Source organism: Pteropus medius, unplaced genomic scaffold (genome assembly GCF_902729225.1).
Source record: "Pteropus medius unplaced genomic scaffold, Ma_sr-lr_union100, whole genome shotgun sequence".
Classification (NCBI taxonomy): Eukaryota; Metazoa; Chordata; class Mammalia; order Chiroptera; family Pteropodidae; genus Pteropus; species Pteropus medius.
Genome location: NW_024350325.1, coordinates 12188949 through 12215625, shown reverse-complemented (window position 1 = coordinate 12215625; position 26677 = coordinate 12188949). Strand labels below are relative to the sequence as shown.

The window sequence follows — 26677 nt, the reverse complement described above, 5'->3', positions numbered from 1 at the left end:
GAGACCACTGGCACTGCCAACCCAAAAGATTCCTTCTCAAATCACTCTAAAAGCCGTTTTGCATCAATCCCCAAGTCTGGCTTTTGTTCACAACTGGGTTCAATGTGTTTCTGAAAATTTTGTCTCAACTTTAATTTTAGCCTCCTCTTTGTTGAACTAACTTCAACTTACTCTTCAGTTTTCAGACAAACTATTTCTCCTTAACCTGTTTCCTCTGTTCTAAGGTCCAGTCTCACCATCCCTTATTAATCACTTACCACAGCTGTCAGTTTGTTTAACATCTGTTCCCGCCCCCCGGCCCCCTCAGCTGAGTGTAATGCCTGTCTCATTTATAAGCATATTTCCAAAATCTTTCACAGTGCCTAGCACATATTAGGCACTCAATGCATGTTGGCTGAATGAATAAGTTATGAAACCTTCAAAGGACAACCAATATAAAGAGCATTTTATTTGGAGACATCTTAAACACTATTTTTCCTTCATTTTCCATTAAGACAGAAACATTCTTTGGGGAGGCAGACAGAAAAGAATCACCTGAGGCTACATTAAGTGTGAATTAAGACAAAGCCAATCACTTTTCTTTCAGATGCTGCAGAAACACAGATTATGCCCTGGGAGAAACCACGTATTGGCTACCTGAGTCTACTGACAAGGAGCAGCTCCAGGGCAATGCATTTCAAGTGCTTTGAAAAATGGATAAGTTCCATTAGTACTACCCACTAAGGAAGATACCTCACTGATGAGCACTTTAAGCACGATAAAATCTAGTGTTGGTTCACAATGCTCTGCTTTTTAGCTTCGGTAGGTTTTCATGGAAATTCTATAATCTATTAGATTGCTTAAATTCACACTGTTCCTCTGGTTTTGTTTTGGAATTCTTTAAACATCCAGTAAATTGGCTCTTTGTAAAGCAACTCAGTCAGCTCTTATTCAGCTTGACATCTGAGTAGGTATGGCTAAGTATGTGTGTAGGGGGGCGTGAGGTGGAGGCTTTGTTTATTGGCACTTATTGCCCCCTGGAAGTTTGCGGGTGGCTTCTACCGTATCAAAGAAGTACACATTGACAATATGGCCTGGCAGCAATCAGATACACTAAGATTTAAGAGCAAATAAAAGCAGAGCAGGATTGTTCCCAGTCACCAGATATTTAGCATACCACAATAACTAGGTCTACCATGTAGGGCTAAATGGAGAGGCCACACCAGAGAATAGATGCTTTGTTATATCTCCATGCTGTCTCCTCGTGGTTTGCTGCTCAATTACACTCTCCTTGGAGCTAACCAAGAATTAAGAATAGACCTGAAGGCATAAGTTTTCAAGATGTTAGATCTGAACTGAGCCCAAATCCTAGCATAGAAAACAGAAGGTTTCCTACTGTCTGAAAAAAAAAATCAAAACTGATAACATGTGGGACCACAGTATGAGGAAAAGCTCTGATATTGAGTTTTACTTCTGCAGGTTACTAGAGAATCTTGGGACCCCAAAAGCCTGACTGATTTGTCAGATGTTCCAAATGGCCCAGAGATAAGGAAGGCTTACAGAAGTGGGCCATAGAGGAGGCATAGTTCTGAGAGGGTAGAGAGCAAAGTGACAGGGAGATAGAGTATACGAGACGGGGGACAGAAAGAGAGGCTTGTTTCAGATCACATGTTGACCTCCAGAAACAGGCTTTAGGACTGGGTTTAATGATTACTTCTGCTGGTCCTTACCTGAAACAATAATGCAGCCAAATTAAGCTAGTTTGAAAGGTTATGTTAAAATTAATAACACTGCACCTTCTATGTTTGACTAATGGCAGAAAGCAGGAACAGTGTCTGAAAAATAAATTCTTTTTTTCTCTAGATTTTCAAAGAAGCAATAAATTCATGGTAAAAAAAAATATATATTTGTAAGAGATTGGGTCTACTGCAAAGAATGAAGAAATTTTGTTAAATACCGGAGAGGCTACCTGGCTGAACAGGTCTACACTTTATGGATTTTGCATAATGTTACCAAGTAGAGAACTTTGGAATGGCTTAAATCATTTCCGTGCTTCTTGGGAACATTTAGTGCTGAGCAGTCAGAGATGAGTGTGCCACCTCCAGCCTCACCCCACTGGACCTTACACCCTCTTCATTCCTTTCCCCATGAGGCAAGCAAACACTGTCATGACCATTTTGGGGTTCACTTCAACCAGGTCTTCTGGAAGGGCATACACTCTGGCTCCAATTTTTCGAGCCATAGAGATGGCATACCTGAAAAGGAGAAAAAAGGAAGAATGAGGAGAGCCAGAGCAACAAAAGTATCATAGTTATAGCCATTATATACACTATATACTGCTATATACTATATACTACATTCTATATATAATACAGAACTCACTCCTGGTACGGCTAAAGCAATTCACTGGCATCCTTCCACTTTTTTGGGTAAATCTTGGCTTGACAAAGCTCCTGACTTCATCAGACTTGCTGTCTGGCTTACTAAATTTATTATTTGTTCTTAGAGGTCTTCCTAGCTCCTGCCACTTTTGATGCCTACATCATGAGTATTGTCTGAGGCTGTATAGAAGTAGAAAAAGCCATGAAACTGAATAAGAATGTGTGCTAGGGAAAGTCTGCAGCTTATATTTTAACTCCAGAAACATATCTGCAAGGAAAAAAAAGAAATGCATTTGAAACCTTATGCACGAATCCTTCTATTTCTTGTCAGTTCCAACCCTTATACACATATACATGTATTTATTTATGTTGCTATACTATTAAAATAGCCAGAGTATTATATTACACATTTTTCACATAAAATGATCATAGATGCATCTAAACATTTTTGCTCTATTTATAGTTATAGGAAGATAATTTTTATTAACTGTAATCTATTTTCAAATAAGCTCACATTATTATCACCTGTAAGTTCTTCCATTCATTTCATTTATTATCTGGGAATTTCTTGCAATGACTACTCCAGAGATTTTCCATTTTACCCAAGACCTCATCACTCCCTCTGCCACTCTAAAATAACTTTAGTCTTACTTTATAAATCAAATTAAATTAAGAACATCACGCTGGTGTAGTCCACCTTCTTTCTCCTTATCCATCTCTCAATCACTTCTTTTATATTCATTATTAATAAAATAAAGTATATTTTCAATAATAAAATCTAAAAGGAAAATTGTTGAAAATTAGAAAATAGAGCTTTAAAAAAATCACAATCTTGACACCATAAGCATTTTTTTAGGATTTTATATAATTCCTTTTGCCTGTTATTTAAGAAATTTTGTATCTTGTCCTTATAGGATAGTGCTTAGGAGCCTGCGCCCTAAAGTCGGACTTTGAATCTTAGTAGAACCACTTAATAATTGTAAAACCTTGGGCAAGTTCCTTAAACCTAATCACCTCTCTCTTGAACATCTAGGCTCAAGGTCTTTTCAAGGTCTTTTTTTTTTTTTAAATTCTAGGTCTTCATACATGCTCTTCCATCTACTTGAAGTATTCTTATTTCCTTCACCCGTCTAGCTCCTTCTTACTTGTCCTTTCAATCTATTTCAGCATTAATGTCATTTTCTCTGCAGAGCTTCTGTTTCCTTCCTGTCCCCTTCACAGCATCCTGTACTCCCCCTTCCATACCATCCATCACACTCTATTTTAATTGCCATTTAATTATTTATATTATCTCCATTAGACTGTGCTAAACAACAGCATACCAGGAACACAGGTCTCAAATTGGGAACAGAGAGAAGGGTACTATTGAGGTTGATATATAAAAACCTTGTCACCTCAAAAAGATATGTCACCTATCCTTTAGCATCTTAGATTGTTTAAGATGTAATTAGTTAAGATAAGGTGATACTGAAATAGTATTGGGTCCTAATCCAGTATGACTGGTATCCTTATAAGAAAAGAGAAAGAGACACAGGCAAACACACAGAGGAAAGACAACCATGTGAAGTCACTCAGGGGAGAAGGGCATGTGAAGATGGGGGCAGAGATTGGAGTGATGCATCTATAAGCCGAGGATTGCTGGCCAACACCAGAAGGCAGGAGAGAGGTGTGGGATAGATTCTTCCCCTCAGAAGCCTCAGAAGGAATCAAGCCTGCTGATACCTCGATCTTAGACTTGTAGCCTCTACACTGTGATAGAATAAATTTCTGTGAGGTCACCTTGTTTGTGGTATTTTGTTATTGCAGCCTTAGGTAAGCAACACAACCTTCTCTGAGAAAGGTGCCTTTCTAGAGTAGAGGTCAACAAACTTCTCATAAAAGACCAGATAGTAAATATTTTAGACTTTGTAGGCTTTGTCACAACTGTTCAACTCTGCTGTTGTAGCAGGGAAGCAGCTACATAAAATATATAAATAAATAAGCATGGCTGTGTTTCAATAAAACTTTATTTATAAAAACAGACAATAGGCCAAATCTGGCTCACAGACTGTAGTCTGCTGACCCTCACTCTACACGGTAAAGAAAATGGCAGCTGCTTCCAAGCTGGTGAAGACTCTGGTCTTGATCCCCGCCTTGCCCATTCATAACCATATATATTCACAAAAGGGTGTTTATATTCAGGCCTGCCACATACAGACTTTATTTAGGAAGTCTCCTATAGATTATGGTTAGAAAATTGATTGTATGAAACTATAGGCTTGCTTATCAATTGGAAGAATATTCTTGTTTTTTTGGTCTTACTCCCTTACCACTAGAAGACTTAAACTATTGTTGTATAATATCTAAAATAATGATGGGACAAAATAAATCATGAGAAGAAAAAGCATTAATAGTGAAATTAAAGTGTTTGCACAAAGGCATGAGCAATAGACTTTATAGGTATCCAGTAACTGATTCGGTCCTTCTTTCCCTGACCTCAGGTTTATTTACATACTTCGCATTGTTGAGCTTCTCTTCATCGTTCAGGCTTTCTGTCTTCAGAAGGTCATAGTTAATGGAACCAGTTTGAATGGCATCAATGAGATCCAGAACAGGCAAACTGGTACTAATCTTTGGGTCCTGCACAGAGAGAAAGGGTAGGTTTTATCAGTATGCCCCCAAGTTACTTCTATTTTGCTCAAGGAATGGGTGGTTCTTTCCTCTTAAAAATGAAATATATATAGCATGGTCTGGAAAATGCCACAGTGTTGGACATGGTGTTTTGAATTAACTGTAGTTACTGTAGAGGCATCAGAAGCTTTCCAGTGGCTTATTAAGTAGAGAAAACCCATTGTCTGCCAACAGGCAGAGGGTCATTCTCAAATAGTGAGTGAATGAAAGAAAGTACAACTAGAAAAAAACATAAAGTTTGAAATATATTTAATGTTTATGAATAGAGGAAAGGATGATTTGAAAAAGAAACCATCAGAAAGGAGAGACCAAAAACATTAGGAAAAACCTTGCTTCCTTTTGGGGGGACATTTCAGAGGTGATAGGCAAGGATAGTGATAAGAGTTCAGTTGGGCAGGAGCTTCGGTAGATGCTCCTTTCTTAGGGACCTCAAGGATAGAAAAGAGTCCATAGGTCCAAGGAGATAGTGATGGTAATTATGTGATCAAATGCAATGGCAGTAACTAATATTTGTTGGTGTCTCACAATTTGCTCAGTACTTTTAACTAAGTTATCTCACTTGTCACCAAAAATGCAGACACTCAAATTTAATTTACAATGAGTAAAGGGAGTTTCTGAGGTTAAGTGACTTGTTGATGAATGGTAGAGCTGGAATATTAACCCAGATATTCCAACTTAAAATCCTGAGCATTTGTAAATCTTTTCATGGTCAGACCTAGAGCTGTAAATGTTTCTAAAGTGTGAAGTACAAACTTCTGCACCATTTGTTCTCCTCTCTCCTCGGGACCTGTGAATGTAGAGATGGAGAGGCAACTGCTTGTCTCCATCTGAGCACAATCAAGTCCAAATACTTCATATCTTGAGGGTTCAAATCAAAATCAATTCCAAGCAAGAAACAAGGCACAAGACACCTGTAAGAAAGACACTAGGTCTCTAGCATTGGTCCTCTGTATAGGTAGAAAAACGTTTTTAAAAATATAATAGCTTCATTTTTATTTACTCCTGAGTAACAAAGTTGAAATCAATATATAATCATAATCTAATTCCACCATTATCCTGAGTATCTATCTCCACAGAAACTTTTGGTGAAGAAATACAAGGGAAGCAAAATGCAGGTATTTGAGTTTCGCCTTCTTTTCTACTTTCTGTCCACAATCTTGTAAAGGTACTGACAGGCAGAGAAATGGCCAGCATCTGGAAGCATTCATAGATGAGGAGGGGACAAGGAATATTTCCACTATGGTTAATCAAGAATGGGCTATGTTCTTTTTTTTAAGGATTTCGCTTTAAAAGCAATGTGCGATTAATTTGACATGTTCCTTCTGTGGTCCTTTTTACTTAATTCTGAAATGATGCAGTGAGAAGGCAGGAGAAAGTGCAGAGAGGAACAAGGGACAAAAGAATTGTCAAACATTCTCAAAGGTGAATCCTCAGAGAGAGAACACTCCAGAAGCCTTAGGGGAATGTAATAGGATTCAGGGGCAGCTAGTTACAGAGAGATGCACCCCTGGGCTATTTAACTAGTTATTTCACAGTAGCAGTTAAGTGATCTGTAGATATACTCTGTTCTACAACCTCATTTGCAGATAAAAGATGTTTTCTCTTCAATAATGGACCATCACCTAGAATCAATAGTCCTAACCTCAGAAGTTAACTTGAGCTCCAGTTTCTTCACTTATAAAATGAAGAAAACAGTAAAGCTGACTTCATAACGTTTGTGAGGATGAAATGAGACATTACGAAAAAGGAGCCCCTGATAGAGTGCATTCCATGTGCCCTTTTCTGCTCTTTTTCTCCACCTTTCCAAATATCTTTCTGGAAAGAACTTGCTTATGTCTGTCACCAGCCTTTGCTCCTATCCCTGCTCAGCAATCTAGACTGAATGATAAACTGGAAGGGGGACAGAGGTAGCTGTTATCTGTGATGAGCTCACTAGGAATGGGCACTGCTTGTATAGCCCAACCCAGAGATACCTTCTGCCCTTTTAGGAGAGATTTTAATTTTTTCTTGATTTTAGAGCAGAAAGTTGATATTGTAAAATGCCTCACCGACCCTGGTAATACAACTCTGAAGGGGTTCCTTCCCCCCAATCTTGACCTTTAAATCACAAAAATGTAATTAAGATGTCATAAACATTATAATATGGATCAAGTGCACAGGTCCCTTGGGGAAGGATCCAGTTAATGGATGAAACATGAGCTAAGAAATTTAATATAAGGTAATGTTATTATTAATAAAAATGGGATTTGGATATAAGTATACAACTGCTTTTTCTCAGAAAACACCAAATGGGAGATCTTTTAGCATTTTCCATTTCACCATCATAATGTTAACAATCTGAATCATGGAGTTGTACATATGTAAAAAATGTTATCATATTTTATGGTACTTTGGAAGAACAATGCCTGAAATGGTGTGTAAAAAATGATGGTTTTTAAAAATTAATTATTATAAGAAAAAGTGAAAAGAAATTTATCAATGAAATTGTTAGGTAGTTAGACAGACATGAGCAACGGGGGAATAAAGGAACAAAGGGCCAGCCCAGAGATCTCCCTTAAACACCCATTTTATAGTTATAAATCACCCCTGCACTCTGAAGAACAAAAGAATGAAGAGCCATAAACCAATAGCTGGTTAAATTCGGCCACAAGGGCCTGTGCCATCAGTCCTCCTCTAACTTCCCTGTGACCTAGCCCCATTACACCATCTTTAAAATATCATGCCCATGCCTGGAAGTTCAGGAATCTAATTATAACAGACTGAATTCTGGGTAACTGCATGAACAGTAGGCAGAGAGTTATATAACAGCCAAATGTCAATCAAAATGACCTCATGTGCCAATCATCTAGGAACGTCTTTGTAACATCTCCATCATGGCACTAATATAATACAGACCTCCCCACTTCCATGAGGTTATAGCCCTTACTGTAACCCGCTCTTTGCTTGGAGTATACTTTAATCATGCCTTTTGTTTCCATGTGGTAATAGCCATTTAGGTGCTTCTTCCTTAAAATGTACTTTAATAAATTTTACCTTTCCTAAATCTCGCTGAGCTGTAATTCTTTGCTGTGTTGGTGAAAAGAACTGGGGACTCCCAGTGTTACCAGGGCAATTCTGGAGTTCAGATTACTCCAAATGGTAACAAAACAGCTTATGAACATCAAAACAATAATGGGTCATTCAAGTAAAATCAAAACTGGATGGGGAGCCTCAAATCCCTCACACTAAAGGTCACTTTAAAATGTATGTAGAGAAAAGACAATAACTTTAAGCATAGATCTCAGGTGGCCACAAGTAGTAGACTAAGAATTTTACCTTGAAACTAGAGATAGATGAACTTTTCTCTGCTTCCTTCAATGTTTCATTCACCCAGTTGATAATAATGTCATCGTTGACCTTTTGCCCACCTCCAATTTCTTCCAGAATATTCAGTGTGTACCTGAACAAAATCAAGAATGATTTCTGGAGAAAAGTTGCTGAAGAATTCAATATCACAGAGAGCAGCAAGGGTAGAAAATGTTATTTTCTTTCTAGTATGTTCCAGGAGACAGCCTGGACACAATACTTTAATGGAGGGGAGAAAAAAAAATATATATATATATATATATATATATATATATACACACACACACACATTAGTTCCTTTTAGAATTTTAGAATGACTTAAAATGTAACTTTGTGGTCGTTAGAGTGAGATGCAGAGCAAATACCTTCTTTTAAGCAGTAATTGCTCTGGGTAGGAAGAGAAAGCAGATGAAAAAGAAGGGAAGGAAAGTAAACCAAAAGATTTGAACCAGTAATGCTTTTCTTAAGGGAACCATAAAAATCAAGGAATAATTCAGTATTAGAAAAGCCCAAATAGCCAACGTATTGAAGGAAAAACATATTTTCCTTCTTATATCGTAAAAGCAGATTAGGAATGCCTCACACGGAAGTCACTTTAAATAGAAACCAAAGTTAATCTCCAGTGTGAGAGTAAGAATTACTTTAGATACATGCTGTTTCTGGGAACTGAGTTGGAAAACATTCATTAAGAAGATACTTCAAGCTCTTAAAATTTCATGGAACAGAGAAGTCTCACCATTCTATAAAGCTACTCCCTCTGAAAGGGGAAATACACAGAAGAAAGCCAAGCAGTTGAGCAGGTTTGTTGGCCTCAAGTTTCAGTCTAATAAACCCAAGAAAGACTCTCAGGGCTAGTGTTTTAGTGTGCTGCTGTTCACTCTGAAACTCAAGTACCCTGCCATTGAGTATCATCTGGAGGGAGGGCCTACCTAAATGAGGTCATCTTCTAGTTGGGTGCCTAGGATTCTGCTTACAAAATCCATTGGGTATCCTCTTTTAGTTACTGTTTCTATGGAAAACACAATTCTCCCATAATTTTTCACATGGGTTTCAAGTTTAATCTCTGAAATAGGAATGATGCCCTGCTTCCTCCAGGTTATAATACCTTCCCATTATTATAGGTGGGGAGGAAAAGGGCTCTGCAACTTTATCTGTATAAAAAAAAATCATGTTCACCAATCTGGCATCAAAGTCCTCTTAATTATACATCCTCAGACTCCCTCAAATCAACTGGTTTCTCTTCATTCTGCCTCTCCTCCTCATAGAACTACCTTTCTAAAGTACAGTTCCAGTCATGTCATTTGAAGTGACTCTCCATGGCCCATAGAATACAGGTAAAATTCCTTAGATTGGTACATGAGGCCCTTCACAATTTGGCCTTAGTATCTCTTTTCAGTGAAGCCTTGGTTTCTTATTCCCTCCTCTATTCCCAGCCTTATCCCCATCCCCCTCATGGACATACACGCTCATATTTTAACCTCGCAGAAATGTTAGTAGCTCCCCTACCATACCATGCATGATCCTGTCCCCTGCCTCCTTGCTTCTGTGACTCAGCTATGTTCTCTGGCAAACAATTTTTAATTCTTTGAACAATTCACAGCTCAAGCATCATTTTTTTTCCAACCCATACAGTGTATTAATCATCGTTACAGTTACTTCTAACTTGTTTCCCAGAACTTTTGATGGAGTTTATGTGCATGTCTCTGTCTCTGCTCCCTTAGGTCATGTCTATATATAGCCTGATAAAAACAAACTAAGTTTAATCTTCTAGCAGCTTCAGTAATCTCAGGACTTTATTCTCATTTCTCTTTGTCAAGAGTCCCAGCCTCCTTTGTTGACACTCTCAAGTAGACAGAAACAGAACTTTCTGATCAGCTTCTTAAGCTAGGGAAAGAAATGGCACAGAGGAAAAGCTCACCTTTATATAAAAGTCTATCTTTGAAATTTTCTTAAAAAGCCACTAAAGGGCAGGGGAAAATGCAGAAAATTGTGCAGGCAGACAAATGCACTCAGGGATTTGAAAATAGCCCTTCAACGTGGCACAGAGTCTTGGCAAGCACAAAGTTGTCTTTCTGCCACATCAAGGGAGATGCAGATGTTTAAAATGGAATCCGATACCTGCTTATAAATACAATGGCAAAAACTAAGGGAAGAAAAGATAGAATTAGGTTGGAGCTTCAACTCAAAGCACTAAATATAGAAATTGGCCTGTGTCTAGCTGTGATTTTCCTTGTGAAACACTCTAATATCATCAAACATGTTTCGAGGCAACTGTGCTATTATTAAATGGAACCCTCCAGACAAGATGCCAGTACCACTTGTGTTTGCAAAACTGTGCTGTGCTGAAAGCCCTCTGTCAAGATGAAACAACATCATGAGCCTCTGCTTCAGTTAGTGCCTCATTCAACAAAAGAAGATTGATGAGGTATGCATGTGTGGTACCAGGTGGGTTGTGGTCATTAACTTGTTTGCTTTCCTGATTTCCAGTACTTGTTTTATTTAACATTTGAACCAGAAGGACAAACCTCAGTGTTTTGTTTTTCAATGACCTATCTCAAATTCGCTGTTCACAACTCGTTTGATTTGGGGAGAATCCCCTCATTAACCTGCTCAGACTCTGTTCACGTGCTGGAGTCTAACTATCGTTGCTATCTGCCAGCAGCCTGCTTGTTTCAGGCTTTCACCTCTAAATTTCTACACACACTATTTATCAGCTTTTCAATTTGAAAATAATTTCCAAGCTACTAAAGGGGCAAGAGAAGTTTAAGCACACATATCTCATTTGTTTTTAGGGGAAAAAATGACATGCCATTTATTGCCCAGATAATAACCAAATTATTAGCATATCTGTGCAATCCAGTGAAATAAATTCTAGTTAGAACTGGCTCTAAATTTAATAGGTTTGTTAATATGTAGCATATAGAGAAAAAAAGTTCCTTCTGGTGGCATTTGCAAAATCATCAGTTCACAGCCCTCAACAGTAATGTATTTCTCTCTTCGCTTTCTTACATGCACAATTCTAATATAGTAAACACTCATGAGAAATATGACTTATTAACCAGGTGGCAACAGCAGCAGTAGCCATATATATATCAGGCATAAAGTATTACTTTGGGCCACATTTTTTATAAAACTTTCATAACGAAGATCATATTACAAGGTGATTTTCAGATATTATGAAATTCAAAATAGAATAGAGTTGGCCTCGGTTTTTTTAACCATTAAAACAGAAAATATCAAAGATTATTTTATATTCAAACCAATAACTCAACTTAGCTTTTGCAACTAAAAAGATTTTTGCTTTGGTTTTTAACACAATCAGTCTCAAAAGCCAGTCTGTTAAGAATTAAAAACACATGTGAAAGACAGTAGAGAATAGTTCAAAAATAGTTTCTGAAAATATACTGGTGAGAATGATCCTTAGGAACCTTAGGTAATGTTCTAGATACAGGAAGTAAAATAGAAGATAGAGTTGAAGTTTCTTTGGGTCTGGAGTTTTCTGTGTCAGCAGAGTTTTATGAGTCCAGCCTTCAATCTTCAAGGAGACCCCAGATTAGAAATAGTTAGCAGAGCACTATACTTAATAAAGCAAATGTGAATTGGGTAGTGAAATATATCATAATCACTTCTGATTATCCTACGGCACCTGGAAACATTGAAATAATTACTTTGAGGACTATTATAAAAATAAAGATCTGCAAACGGTGGCCTGGGAATAAAGCTGATGTGTCACTGCCATTACCTTGTTAGACATAAGACAATGTGACACATGGTTTCTGGAGCTTACTTCCAGGTAGAAAAATGAATTAAGTCACATTAACATAGCTTCTAATTAAGTGATAAGACTTCTGCCTCGTCAGAACTATCAGTAAAAGAGGAAAGAGCAAAGCATTTAAAAATAAATGATTTTATACTTATAGATTTGTTCTCTAAAATTCTTTTAAAACTACTTTTGTACCAAAAGTTGTTTATTTTTCTTACAATTTATTTTCTATTTATATATCTTACTATATTCCACTATTGTTTAATAATATCATCATATAGCTCTCATAGTAATTGAGTTTATATTCAACTCTAAAAGCTATCTAAAGCTTTCTTTTAAAGAACTAGCATAAAATTCTGCTTCTGGTCATGATGGAATAACAAGGACGAGATTTACCCTTCTGCCTTAAACATCTAATATTCAATGAAAAAACGCATGAAATAATGTAGTTTAGACATTGGACAACTGGAAGTGCAAAACAGTGGTCTCTGAAAGAAGGAAAACAAATGTGGTGAGTCCTAAGATTGTCCTAGCTATAGTGCAGAGAGAAAGAGCCCAAACGGAACATGGCAGTTCCCATGAGTCGAAGGGAAGGAGTGAGAACTCAAGGAAGGCAACGTGCCTAGAATTTGTGAGACAGAATACCTGAGGAGGGAGCTGCCTGTAAAGGACAGAGTCATCTAGAAAGAAAATTCCAGAGATTTTCAGAGGGTTCGCCTCAAGTCATTAGCTGAGTACTCTCAGTGAATGCATGCAGTGCCAGAGGCCAGGAAAAGAATTGTCATAAATGAATGAGCACAACAATAGTTGGAGCTCACATAGGGCTAGAAATAGTTCAGTTCCCACCAGCTGGAGTGGAAGAACATTATGATACACAGAGCGTCAAGTAAAGTACTCAGAAGAGATAATCTAAGTATTGAGATACAAAATTAGCTCAAGACTAATTAAGATTTTAAGTAATCTTCAAAAGGATCATCCATGTTTAAGTAACTTAACTATACCCCAGGACAAAATTCAAGAATCTTTAAAGGAAAACAGAAATTATCCAGCACCCATCAAGGTAAAAATTTTTACCAATAAAATAAAAATTAGGATGCATGTAAAGAAACAGGGAAATATGACCCATCATGAGGATAAAAATCAATTAATAGAAACAGGTCTATTATGTAATTATGTTCTATATGTTCAAGAAGGTGGAGGAAAAAGCTATGGGAGATGCCGATAAGACCCAAATCAAATTTTTATGCATGAAAACTATAATGTCTGAGATAAACATTATATATACTGGATGGGATTGATGATGATTAGACACTGCAGAAGAGAGTAGTGAATTTGAATACAAAACAATATAAATTATCCAAAATGCAATGCTTAGAGAAAAAACATGACACATAGAGGAGAAAAGTAAATAGAGCATCAGTGAAATCTGAAGCAACTTCAAATGACCAAATATGTGTGTACCTGGAATCTTCCCCCAAACAAGAATGAGTATAGAAGATATATTTGAAGACATTAAGTTAAAATTATTCCAAATTTCATGAAAACTATAAACTCACAGATTCAAGATGCATAACAAACCTCAAGCATGAGAGACACCAAAACACAGTATAATCAAATTATTTAAAATAAGTGATAAAGAGAAATCTTAAAAGAAGCCCGAGGAAAAAGGCATATTATATACAGAAGAACAAAGATAAGAATGACAACAGGTTTATCATTGGAAAAAAATACAAGCCAAAAGATAGTCAACACTATCTTTGAGAAAAAATTATCAGCCTAGAATTCTACACTCAGAGAAAATATCTTTCAAAAATGAAAATAAAATATAGATTTTTTTTTTAGACATGTAGAAGCTGAATTAATTCCTCAGCAGCAGATCTGCACTATTAGAAATATTTCATGTAGAGGGCAAATGATACCAGATAGAAATCTGGATCTATACCATAGAAGAGTATCAGAAATGGCAAATAGATAGGTAGATGTAGCATATTTCTCCTTTATTTTGAAAATCTCTTTTCTTTATCTGTTATTAACACATATCGATTAAAAGTAAAATGCTGGAAAAGATGTGTCTTGTTAACACTAATCAGCAAGAAGTTGGAGTGCCTATATTAACATCACAGAAAGTAGATTTCAGAGAAAAAAATATTACTAGCCATAAAGAAGATCATTCCATAATGAAAATGGGGGTGATTAAGAGGATAAAACAATCTAAAATATTTATGAACCTAATAACAAGAGTTTCAAAATATCTAAAACATAACTGATAGAACTGAAAGAAAAAATAAGAAAAAAAATTTTAAAAACCACTCTTTTGGTTTCAAGCTTAGCTTAAAATATAGTTTTGCTAGATTAAATCACATTCCTAAAAATGTGCTAGTATTTTCTAAGTTAATAATAGTAAAAAGCCATTCCTCTGAGTTGCATTACCTTCTCATTAATTGCCAAATCAAGGCCAGTGTTAGAGTGCGGTTTCCTTCATTGAGATCTTGTCCACCAATGCCAACCAGCGAAAACTTAGCTTGATTCTTCCCCAACTCCACTGCATAGTTACAATTCTCAAGCTGTTAATGAGAAAGGACAAAAATCTAATGTCATCATCTCTATGGTGATGAATACCAGATAAAATAAGAATAGAAATAAAGACTCAAAATGAAATAAATGTGGTCAAATTGAATGATCTCTCAAGACTCACATGGTTCTGAAATCATAAGATTCTAAATTAGTCAAAGAAATTTCCATCTTTTCTTAAATAGAACCTCTCATTTCCACCAAAAACTATTCATAGTGTCCTCTTAAATACAAAACCAAAATGAATTCATCATTATGAACATTTTCATGGCTATATTACGCTACATAAATAGAGAGCCATGCTCAGTTACCAGTTCATAATATTCCTAAAAAGCTGAATTCATAGAGATATGATATGGAAAATCTGAATTCTCTATCCTATATGTACATAGTGAACTGACATGTGGGACAGGTATTTCTGTGGTTAGATCATTGAGTCACAGAGATGAGAAATGGTGGGAAATGTTTGTGCCAACCTTGTTGCTACTTTTATAAAACAATGTGTTCTCACTGTGTTGATATTAGACAAACTATTCATATGAGTCAAAGTATCAGTACAAAGCTCCAGTTCTTCAGAAAATTAGAATGAGGATCCCGCTGGGGAAAAGCAACCCTGCTTGCTCTAATTATGTTAACTGAAATTTTCACATCACAATGTTTCAAGACCTCTAACATGGAATTATATATAAGTAATCAACAGAAATAATGGACTTGCTTTAATAAAAGTATTCAGGTTTCTGATTGCTCTACTATAATTTAACCCCTAGATAAACATTATTTATCTAAGTTTGGCCTCCTGATAAAGTATGCACAGGATGGTCTTGCACGCTTAAAACTTTGCTTAACTACTGGAACATCAGAAGAGTCATGATTTACCTTCTTCATATTGCCTCCCAGTTTGGGGTATGGTGGTTTGTTTACTCTGTTCCAATCAACAGGGACTTTAATCTTTTCATAGAGCTGGAAGATGACCAGGGCATCCGATAAGTCACTGAACAAACACAAACACAAAAGAATTCTCAGGTTGCTGACGTTGATAAAGAGCCTACGGTGAGCCAGGAACTTCTTTATATATTAGCTCAAGGAACGTTCACAACTTGGCAAAATTGATATTAGCAGCTCCATCTTTTGAGGTGAAAAAACTCTGACTCAGACATTGAGGGTACTTACTTGAGGTATCCCCCAGGACTCCTACTATGCCCATCAGCCAAAACACATTGCATCCGGGGAAAGAAACATGACTCTAACAAATGGCATAGGAAACCACCACAAACTTAACATTTATTGTTTTGTCTGCTTGTGAGCAGATTATATAGGCTGGTAACATGTAGTACATTTGTCCTTTTTCTAGGTTATGATTTTGTACTAAACATAGAGCAAAGTTGGTATACGAAAGCGAGTTTCTCAGCTGAACATCCAACGTCTGCAGGTCAGTTTGTCACTTTTCCCCTTTCTCATCAAGGTACACACATTTTGTGAAGAGAATTGTACACCGTAGCAGTATTTGGAATCCTGGGGATCTTTCAAGGTCTTGGTGTCTCACATTAAGGATGAGTCCTCAAATATTCTTACCTGTATAAATGATTGACTCGAGGGTTAATGCCCAGGGAATTCATCCAGTTCCTAAATGTTCGTTCTTCTCTTGTCTCACCTAAGTTAATGAAGACTGGTTATCTTTTAGGCCCCTAGAAAAATATGCCTTATCAAAGTTTAAGTAAAGAAGCTGTAATAAAAACTGAAGAAGAATGAAAAAAATCCTAATGAATTTAGATGACGGTTGTTATTCTGTGTTAATTTTTTTCCATTTCGATTGAAGAAGTATTTCTATGGTATCTATTAGAAGTGTGCAAGATCCTTTGTAGGGAAACTGTTCAGAGTTGGCCCTCAAAGGCTTACATTCTTTCTGAAAAAACAAGACTTTTAGGCATCAAAGAGAGATCATGCAAGCTTGAGGGCTAACATATGAAGTAGATACATTTGCTATTTGAGTTGAGATAGGGGAAGAGAATAGTATGGGCTAAACTTGGAGGGAGTGGAATTTGAGCTTCACCTTATAGGGCCAGTAAAACCTGGATAGTAAAGAGGAAAGGGGAGAGGATTTGGGGGATGGTAAGGGATGGGAGTAGGAGATAGCATAAATATGAACACAATGAGAGTGATAGACAAAGTCTTATTAAAACCATTAGGAACTGACTTTTCAGGCATCTGTGTGGCACAGTACATGGAGATAAGGCTATCTAGTGGCTGGAATCAGAATCAGGGATCTTTGGGTGTGAGGTAGCAGATTTGCGTTGATATATTAGATAATGTCAGTCATTATTATTTTTTTTTATTACTACAATAAGTTCTTAAGCAAGGTAAGAGATGTAATGAAAGTAGTATTGTTATGTTCCTGGCAACAGTATACAAAACTACTGGAAGGCAATATGCATTTAAAGTAAACCTGCAGAAAGGGTAGTGTTTGACACTAGCATATAGGCACATTCAAATACTTGATTAATGGAGGAGTAGGCCCCTAAGACCTATTGAAATAATTGGTGTATGATTTAATAAGAGTCCAGAAGAGCAGAAAGGAAAACTAACAATCGAAACGCAATTACGCAGGAAGAATTATTAGTATTTGCTGATTCAATACATTTAAAGGTAAAGGAGAGGAAGATATCAAAGTGAAACCCAAAGTTCTCGTGACTGAAGAAGAAGAAGTGGTATGATTAATGGAAATGGAGACCTTCTAAAGAAGAGCTGATAAGATGGGGGGTATAGTAGAAAGACAATGAAGGGAGGGAAAATAATCAAGTCTATTTTGTATATGCTGAATTTCAAGTGATAGCGAAAGACCCAAAGGGGGATGTTCTAGAGTCAGCTGGACATAGGTGATTAGTAGGCTTGATACATGTATTTGGAATCAATAAAATGCATGGACCCCTTACCACAATTTATCAAATGATACAAATGTAGCAGTATTGGAACACAGATTGATTTTGTATTTTCAGATAGAATAAAGCATTGCAGAAAAGGATCAACCAATACTTTAAACCTGAATTTCCTTTCTTTGGTGATATTAATTTTGTTTTGATTTTTTGGCTTTAAGATTGGGACTAATTCATGATGGGGAAAAAAGAGTAAACTTCTCTGGCAATTTTACCTGTCAGAAACTGACTAAAGCAATATGCTTTTTATTCAATCTTAGGGCACTAACCCCCCGTATATAATGGTCAGGGATTCTGCCTCATAATATGATTGTGTGCCTCCCATAACCTAAATCAAAGAAATAAAAAACCCTAAAATCTTAGTAAGCACCTTCTAGCATAATTAAATATCATTTTTAGATAATGAATGGCTGTAATTCCTTGCCTCTAGAAATTAACACTCAGTCCATTAAGTACATAAATTAGGTTTTTGGAACTCAGGATTTATTTCGTCTGATAATTAAATGCATTGTCTTCCCTAAAACAATTCTGATAATGGATGAAGCCCATGTATTATGGATGTGATATAATAGTACTTGATTATTCCTGCTTGGGGGTAATTGACCTGATTAATCTATTTATTATTTTTGTTATGTACCAGAGAATTGATGACCTATTTGCAAATCTTCCCTGACATGTGAAAAGTTTATATTTGCTTAGGAGGTGATTTTGGATTCCCTAAAATTGCAAATGTCTTTCCAAACTCTTAATCAACTGACTTTCAGTTACCTTCAAGAGCCCCCAAATCGATGTCCTGGTTCTCTGGTTTATGCAGGGCAGGATATCTATTAAAGAGGTTGGCAATGAAAGCCAAGTTCAACTTGGGGTTCCCTCGGACAACATCTGTGGCTGTGACAAACTGCCTGCAGCCCAGCCTCTCTGCTTGCTGCAACATACATTCTGCCCTCTGGATGTCATCCTTTTCCTGCAACAAAAAAAGACATGTCAAGGCTGGGTCAAGGCTCTTCATGCACAAAGTAGACGTGGATAACAGAAAAAGAAATGGAAATATTATCAAAATCCTTAGTCTTTAACTGCAAATAGACACTTAATAATAGCTATTATTACTTATATTAGCCTGAACCAAAGTCAGAAAGTCACAAGTAAAAGGAATCTGAGAAGTTAAGAATCCCATCTCTATATAGAACCATTTCAGATAAATGGTTGGTTGTCCTATTTTTAAAGATATTCAGTAGATTCTACAATTTATTACTTAAGTATGTCTTAATTATTTTCAACCATTAAGCTTAATATTATTTCTTGCCAGACTTCATGAGATTTTTGTCTACCAAAAATGTTTATTTATTAAGTAATAAATTATATTCCTATTTTTAGTTCATCAAAGATATTTACATCTGCCAATAAGAACTTCTGATTAGTATAACCGCCTTTCCCACACTGAGCTGGTATATTGGCAACTCAAAATATGTTGAGTTATATAAGCTACATATTGTCATTAATAAGTATGTAATATCAATTTGGCTTTTGTAAACTTCAGATTGAGAAAAACTCACTGAACATTAAATGTCTGTTCAATTAATTAGTTCTAGAGAATCTCCAGTCATTTGTAAAAAGACTCTTAGAAAACAAAAGTTTTGTTGAATTATGGTCCACAGTTCTTAGAGTGCTTAAGAGCCTATAAAAACTAACTTCCAGGAAACAGAACTTTAAACTACAATTATTTCTTAATATGATGCTTTACTAGATAACACTATACATTATACATTTCATGAGATTTACTTCTCATTCAGGAATGAGTTAACTTCAATAAGAACTCATTGGATTTAACTCTAATGACATCAAATGAGGCATAAAAATGGGTAAGGTGATTTCTCAAGATCAATATTAAAGTGGTAGCAAAACTGAAATTTTAACCTTCAGACCTATATTGTACTGTTTTTAAGAATGCTCAAACCAGACACTTCTAAGAACTCTATGATTCTGCCCAGTCCTTTTCTCCCAATCCCCAAGGTGAATTTTGGAGCCATCCTAGGTTTAAATCCTTGCTGTTTTAGGTATTGGCTCTTTGGCCATGAGAAATTACTAGCTTCTCTGACCTTCAGTTTTCTCAACTATGTTTAATACTTACCTTAGTGATATTTGCAAGGATTAGAGGCTGTTTATGCAACATGCCTCCTATAGTACCGGGCACGCTGGAGGAACTCAGCAAGTGGGGATTTCTCTCTTTATTATTACTTGAGGAAAAGAGCCCCAGATTTGGATCAAATAACTTCTAATAATCTGTCATATGATCTTGGACATGTTAATTAACTCTTCTGAGTCTCAGTTTTTTTCATCACTTAAAGTGAGAATTTATTTATTTGTAGAAATACCCCATCTATTTCCAGAAATAATACTCACGTACTTAAAATGAAAATAGTAATCTTTCTTGGTGCTATAGAGCCTATTACATGATGGGACATACACAGAAGTACCTAGCATGGTGTATGGGCATTTAATTAGTATTAGTTTCTTCCTTTCCTTAATGTTCATTTCCAGATTTAATTTCCCATAATTATGATCCAAAACTGTTAATAGTTTTTAATAGTTTCAACAGGGCTTTAAGCAGAGATGTTCAATCCTGAAACCCCAGAGGCAGGGTCATGCAGGTCAATAGAGCTGCCAACACAAAAGTTCTCTAAACACAACTTGGAACATGGCCTTACCCTTAGTCCTGACATGTCAATAACAACAGCAGGAATACCCTCTTCATCTCCTTTTGGAGCGACCTGTTCAAGCAGGTGGTAATAAGCTTTTGAGTCCTGTGAGAAATTGAGAAGTTACAATTTCAAATTACATACTTAGGATAACAATAATTTCCCCAAAGCAAATGTATTTCATTTCTTATTTGACTATCATTCAAGAATGCAACTTAATTAACAAAGCTGGAAACATTCACTAATTTGAATTTTCTAATTGTCTGTTTACCTTCTCTATTTGCCTTCCTTTTTAAAAATGAGTATAACAATTAAATATACAGGACAGACACAAAAGGCAACCCAAAGATGCAAATATTATTCTTTTGTTCTTAAGGGAGAAAAATAATTTACTTACCTGTAATAAATTGCATGCAGGAAAATATATATTTTTATATGGCTATAGAAGTCAGTCAGCTAAGGTTTAATTTCTTTAAAAGTGACAGAAAAAGGAAGCAGAAGTTTAAAGCAGAGTTTAAAAAATACATTTAAATGGAAAATCAGCAAAAGATTTTTAATAAGCAGTCTTTATGTAAAAAGAGAGAGATATTAAGATGCACTTTAAGATGACAAGTACATGTAATGTTATCTAAAGCTGGGGAAAGCAGAGGTATGCTCACCTCCAGTGACAATAGAAAGATGAAAACAAGAAAATGCCAGCCATTGATGTTGCACTTGAGGAAACCAAGTTTCGAGTTTTGTCTCTTTTATTTCTGCCTTCCCCTCGTCTTACTGTAGCTATTTAAAAGTCAGTGAAAGTTCCACGAAGGTGTTAGGCACAAATAAAATCTGCCTAGCATGTGTTACATCTGTTTAGCCTTGCTAAGAATTGCCTCATTTGATCTGATCCTAAGAAATATTTCTCATTCGCTCTAGCATGGGCATTCTTACCACCTTTGCTGAGGGTGCAATTTAAGGATATCTCCCAAAGTTGCCTATTGCTCAGACATACATTTCACAGTGCTGACCCTGGTTGGGATGCAGCTGCTCCCTGTGAACAAGCACAACTACTGTGTAAATGCTCAGCTTGCCAGTTCCCATTTCATAGAACTACTTCCCAAGTCCAAAATGGTTGTTATCGTAAATAACTTAGACTTCAGTGATGGCACGTCAGGAAAATTCATGGCTTAAATTAAGCAGCCTAATTTTGGCTAAAAACCTTGAAAATTTTGGCTGAAACAATTTTAGAGCTTAACTGTTGAACACAAAGGGAAAGATGTTTTCCAGCTCCTAATAAATCCCAGTTTGGTCGGTGGTGCTAGAAGACCGTTAATACCAATGAAAGTGATGTAGTTAAAAAAATGAATTTGGCATTATTAGTTTAAGTCCTAAGGAATGGGAGACTTTACATTTAGAAGTTTCACTCTAACTGGCACCATACCTGACAGACACTGAGTTCTAAAAGCCAGGAGTCTGCAGCAGGTGGAAGCTGTCACTCAAAAAATTATAAGCCTGGGTTGACTCCTGGTGAGGCATGTAACCTTTCCTCTGACTTTCTTTGGAGAAAATTTCTTTAAGTTTTGAGAAAGTGAAGACTGAAATATTTTTATTCCAGCATCTCACACCATTTGCTCCTCCAACATTCCTTACTGCACGCACCTTAAGTTCTTTCTATTTTAGTCTGTCATCAATGTCAACAGCTGTTTCCTTTCACCTTGACATGGAACTTTTCATAAAATGGAAAACCATAGTATATGCTCTCCTTAACCTTGCCCCTTTTGGATATCTGTTGTAGGACTTATTATGTCTTCTACACACTCTGGGGTAAATTATCATTGCAGGTGGTTTCCAGAAACATTATCTTTTAAAAGTCACTCTGGGTTATACAAAGGAAAACCTTTTAAGAAATTCACAAGCTGTTTTAGAGTGGTCGTATAGTGTAGTGGTCAAGTACATGGAAAATGGAGACCGACTGCTGGATTTGAATCCTGACTTTATCCCCAGCTATGTGAACTTGAACAAGTTACTTAAAATCTCTTTCTCTCTGTTTCCTTATCTGTAAAATGAGAAAATAATCCTTATCTCAAAAGTCTGTTGTGAGGATTAATGAGTCAATACATATATAAAGCAGTTAGAACAGTACCTGGCATGCAATAGACACTGTTTGCTAGTATCAATGTAATTAGAAGAGTCCTCATTTAATTTTTTAAAGGAATAGTGATCTGATGGTTTCATTTATAAAATCAGAAGAGACATTACGATCCTACACATATTTGAAAAGCAGTCTTATCTCTTATCCTCTATCTCATCCTTGTCCCTTCTTGATATTGAAACTCCAAGGGAGACCTATCTTTCTTTGTTGCTGTGCAGTCCCAAGGACTTCAGACACATCTGCCTGTGGCCCAGTGCTAGACCCGCACATGAACTTGAGAACAGCAGGGGCTCCAAAAACAGCACCAGCCGCTCTCTAACTAACCCCAGAGTTCTGAAGAGACATAGCCCAATGTCTTTGTCTTTTCTCCATTGCCACCCAAATTCCCTTCTTTCTGCAGTCAGTCATGTTCAAACTACAGTGCTCCTACCTTGATGTCAGTACTGAAGTTGTTGATTTTGCTGCAGCCTGAGTTTTCCAAGTGGTAATTAGCCCATCTCAGCAGAAGCTCCTCAGGAGAGAGTTTCATTAAATCCTCCAGACTCTCTCCTTCTCTCAGAAGAGCAATCAGAGCTGAGGAAGCACAAACAGCCAAAAAAAAACAAAAAATGAATGCAGGTGCTATTTCGGGGGATTAGTTATAACTTTCATTGAGCTCTGCTGGAAAGCCAAAAATAGCAACATTATCTCTGTGTGGTAATATTTCTCATAGAGCAAACACTTTATTATTATTTCTTAAAAAGAGGCGTAGGCATCATAAGCTTATTTATTATCCCTATTTTTCAGATGGGAAAGAAAAGGCACCAATGAATCTCAATCCTGTGCCAAAGAATATGGTGGCATGCCACAGAAATAACCAAGATTATTGGCTCAGAATGCTCCACTGGGTCTGTCAGACCACATTTCATGAGATGACAACATTTTTGCTTTTAAGACATCAGTTTTGTAATAACAATGCTCTCTTGTCTATTCCCATAGGTGTCTTATATTTCAATGTTTACCTGCCTAATTGTAGCATCTCAAAAAGTACAATCAACTCTTTCCTCTATGTTTCCCAGGTGAATATATATTTCTTGCTCAGCTAGAAGGTTTAAATTTAGCTGAGGTCATTATTTGCAAATTAATAGTCTTTCTCACAGGTTTTGAGTTCTCTGGGTTTTTTAAAAGTATTATATTTAATGTATTGGTTTTATATTATCCCAGGATTCTTTACTGGTTATTATGATTTGTATATTAAGTATATAATAAAAATATATTGTACTTTACATATAAAGTATAAGGATTAGAATTTAGATACAGATTTCATATTGGTAGGATCTGTACCTAAGAATCAGAAAGTAACATTGTGTTTTATATGATACTTATCAAGATCTGCTACTAAGGACAAGGCTATAATTGTCTAAATGCGGATAGGATGCTGCAAACAAACAGAAAAAGATTAATAATTACATATTTAGTTGAGAACTTTGAAAACCTAAATATAATTTTCTATTGTCTTGGTGAGAAATAGAACAAGTTTCTCCTAATCTGTTTCTATCTGCAATATATGAATTTGAATTGCTTCATAAAATACAAGTTGAACATAGACTTATTTGTTGTAAAGTGTCTACAGGCAAAGTTAACTCAGAAAAACTCTTGAGGTTGGAGTTGCAGACAGCTAGACTGAGCTGTAGGTTCTAAACGTGCATCATTAATAGTCTGTAGTCTTAAGCTTTTGCTACATTGTTTTTAAAAAATCTGGTTAGTGTAGATAGAATTAGTTACAGTAATATAATGAATTCAATATAATTACAGTTTTCAAAAATCGAAGATTCTGAACTTGACTATTCCTGACATCTTCCTCCTATAGCCCCCAACACATGTGTTAATAAAAAGCCACACCATTAATAATATTTGAAGTTTTGCTTGTACCTTCATTTCTGCTGAGTTCAATGTCAGCAAACAACCCAATCTTGATGACTTGCCACAAAAGTCCTAGGACCAGGTAAGGCTTCCCCTCCTTTAAGTCCTCAGCCCCGATGTTAACCACATGGCACCCAATGGCTGAGGCAGAGTTCAGAGCCAGGTTCAAATTCTCCTGAGGGAGAAAAGTATGCAAGTTTTGTTTTTTATTTTGCAAATGCCAAATGATGATTACTGATTGGCAACAATGTTTTGCTTCTGGAAAGTTCACAGGTCTAAAAGCATGGTCTTCACTAGATTTTAACACTGAGAAAAAGCAATGAGCAATAATTGGAAAAGAAAATCCAATAACTCAGACACAGAGCTTATGCAGTGCCTAGTCAATCAAACTAGAACCCTGAGTTGAAGGGCCATCCTGATCAGGATGAAGCAAATGAGTCTTACATTTTTCCATCTTGCTCTATTTTGGAGCCTTCACACTCAACATCTCCATTAGTTAGAAACAAAAGGGGCAAGACATGCCCTAATTGTTTTGTCACTGGCTATCATAAATGACACAATTGTTGATTATCAAGATCAGAGAAGAGAGTAAGAAACAGCATTTTGACTTTCAGATTGGGTATTAAAAAATGAAAAAGATACAAATCAAATGCTTAGAAAAGATAGAGTGGTTCTTACTATGATGATTTGTTGAGTATCTATAACATCTAGGGACCTTGAATATACACACGTCTACACAAACACACATACATGTGTATATACACATGCACATGTGTATAGATTATATGTTCTTATCACTAACAACAATGTACATAATGTAACTCATATACAGTTGGAATAGGGTCAATGAAATTTCCATTGACTCTATATACTATTCTTGGGTCCACAGAGGAGGAGATAACAGAGTTGGAGATATATAGAAGTTAGTTTTATAACAAATTAATAAGACAAAACACAGGTCACCAGTGAATTGGGAAAGTACCTATGAGAAGAGTGGGTTTTGCCCTAGTTAGAGCTCAAATGATGAGTGAAAAATACCATTTCTCCTTATAGATGAGAGTAAATTTAACATAAATATTTTCATATAGATTTAATCATCACTGTTCTCTTTGATTAATAATTCTGTTTTAAAAGTACACAGGGTTGCTAAAATCCAAACAGGATGTAACATTGTTTATGATTTTAGAGGTAAGACATGACTTCTTACCTCTTGCAAGAGAATTACAATAATGTTAAAATTCTGGAACATAGCATAGACATACAATTTACTACTGGTTATTGTTTCAGCTGATCAACATATTGAAGGCATTAATGCAAGTTATATTTATCATGCTGGTGGCTGTAGCCAATGGCACTGTGAAGGCTACCAGAGCATTTCCCGCTTTCTACCACCTTACTTCTTAGAAAGGCTTATCTCTTCAGCTAAAATGCTATGCGTTTGGCATCAGCTCAAAGATAAATTGCTAGGGAAAGTTTGAGTTAAAACTTTAGCCTGTGTGAATTTTATTCACAAGTGGTCAAAAACAAACAAATAATTCCCCAACTACTAATACCCGTTTAACGTTCTCCACCTCAAATGCCCCCCTACCTCACCCGTTATATTGATAGAAGATGAAACAGAAATGTGTCACTCTATCTCCACTAGTTATAACATATCACCAGTCGAAAGCCTAGATTCTGAGAATAACATCTGAGCACCTGAACAAGGCTGATTCAACAGTTATCGTGTTCATTCATTTCAAGAACAATCCTCTGTGAAGGTAACAGAAAGAAGACATACCTGAATGGTGAAAGGGGTAAGTTTCTTTTTGTTGATTGTTCTTTCATCGATTGTGTCTGGCACTGATAGGTTGATCATTTTACTGAAGGAGATACAATTAGATTAAAGAAAGCAGGCTTCTGAATAACAGGACCCAGTAACACTGAATTTAAATTCTAGTGATATCATAAGCAGACAAGACAGCAACATAATCTGTGCTACCCAGAGTTTAGATATAAAATCAGTTATGCAATTTTGACTAGATTCGAACTATCTGTGGGACAGGTTAATGTTCTAAAGTCATACTAGTATACTGAGCCAGGAAATAAGGACCCCACTTCATTCACTTATATTAAAAGCTACAAATTATCTTGGTTCCCTTAGCATATTAGGAAATTCTGAGTGGATAGCCAAAGCAAATCCCCCATGAATACTTTACTTTCTCAGCCATAAAAATTGTCCCACTATGTAAAAGACCACTATATACTTTTGAGCTCATATAATAATGCCTAAATTTCTATTTGACACCTGGTCAAACTCTATACCTTTA

General features: G+C 36.2%; 1 protein-coding gene across 1 annotated transcript in view; it reads right to left on the bottom strand.

Moving 5' to 3' along the window:
- Positions 1 to 428: 428 nt before the first annotated feature.
- LCP1 (lymphocyte cytosolic protein 1) overlaps positions 429 to 26677 on the bottom strand; it is a 47025-nt gene continuing 20776 nt past the window's right edge. The window contains exons 6-16 of the mRNA XM_039839479.1: positions 26149 to 26230; positions 24378 to 24543; positions 22897 to 23039; positions 20345 to 20440; positions 18408 to 18603; positions 16282 to 16360; positions 15586 to 15700; positions 14569 to 14702; positions 8346 to 8469; positions 4855 to 4979; positions 429 to 2234 (exon numbers count right to left, since the gene is read on the bottom strand). Coding sequence (XP_039695413.1) covers positions 2102 to 2234; positions 4855 to 4979; positions 8346 to 8469; positions 14569 to 14702; positions 15586 to 15700; positions 16282 to 16360; positions 18408 to 18603; positions 20345 to 20440; positions 22897 to 23039; positions 24378 to 24543; positions 26149 to 26230 — 1393 coding nt within the window. The 3' untranslated portion in view covers positions 429 to 2101. The remainder of the gene's footprint in view (positions 2235 to 4854; positions 4980 to 8345; positions 8470 to 14568; positions 14703 to 15585; positions 15701 to 16281; positions 16361 to 18407; positions 18604 to 20344; positions 20441 to 22896; positions 23040 to 24377; positions 24544 to 26148; positions 26231 to 26677) is intronic.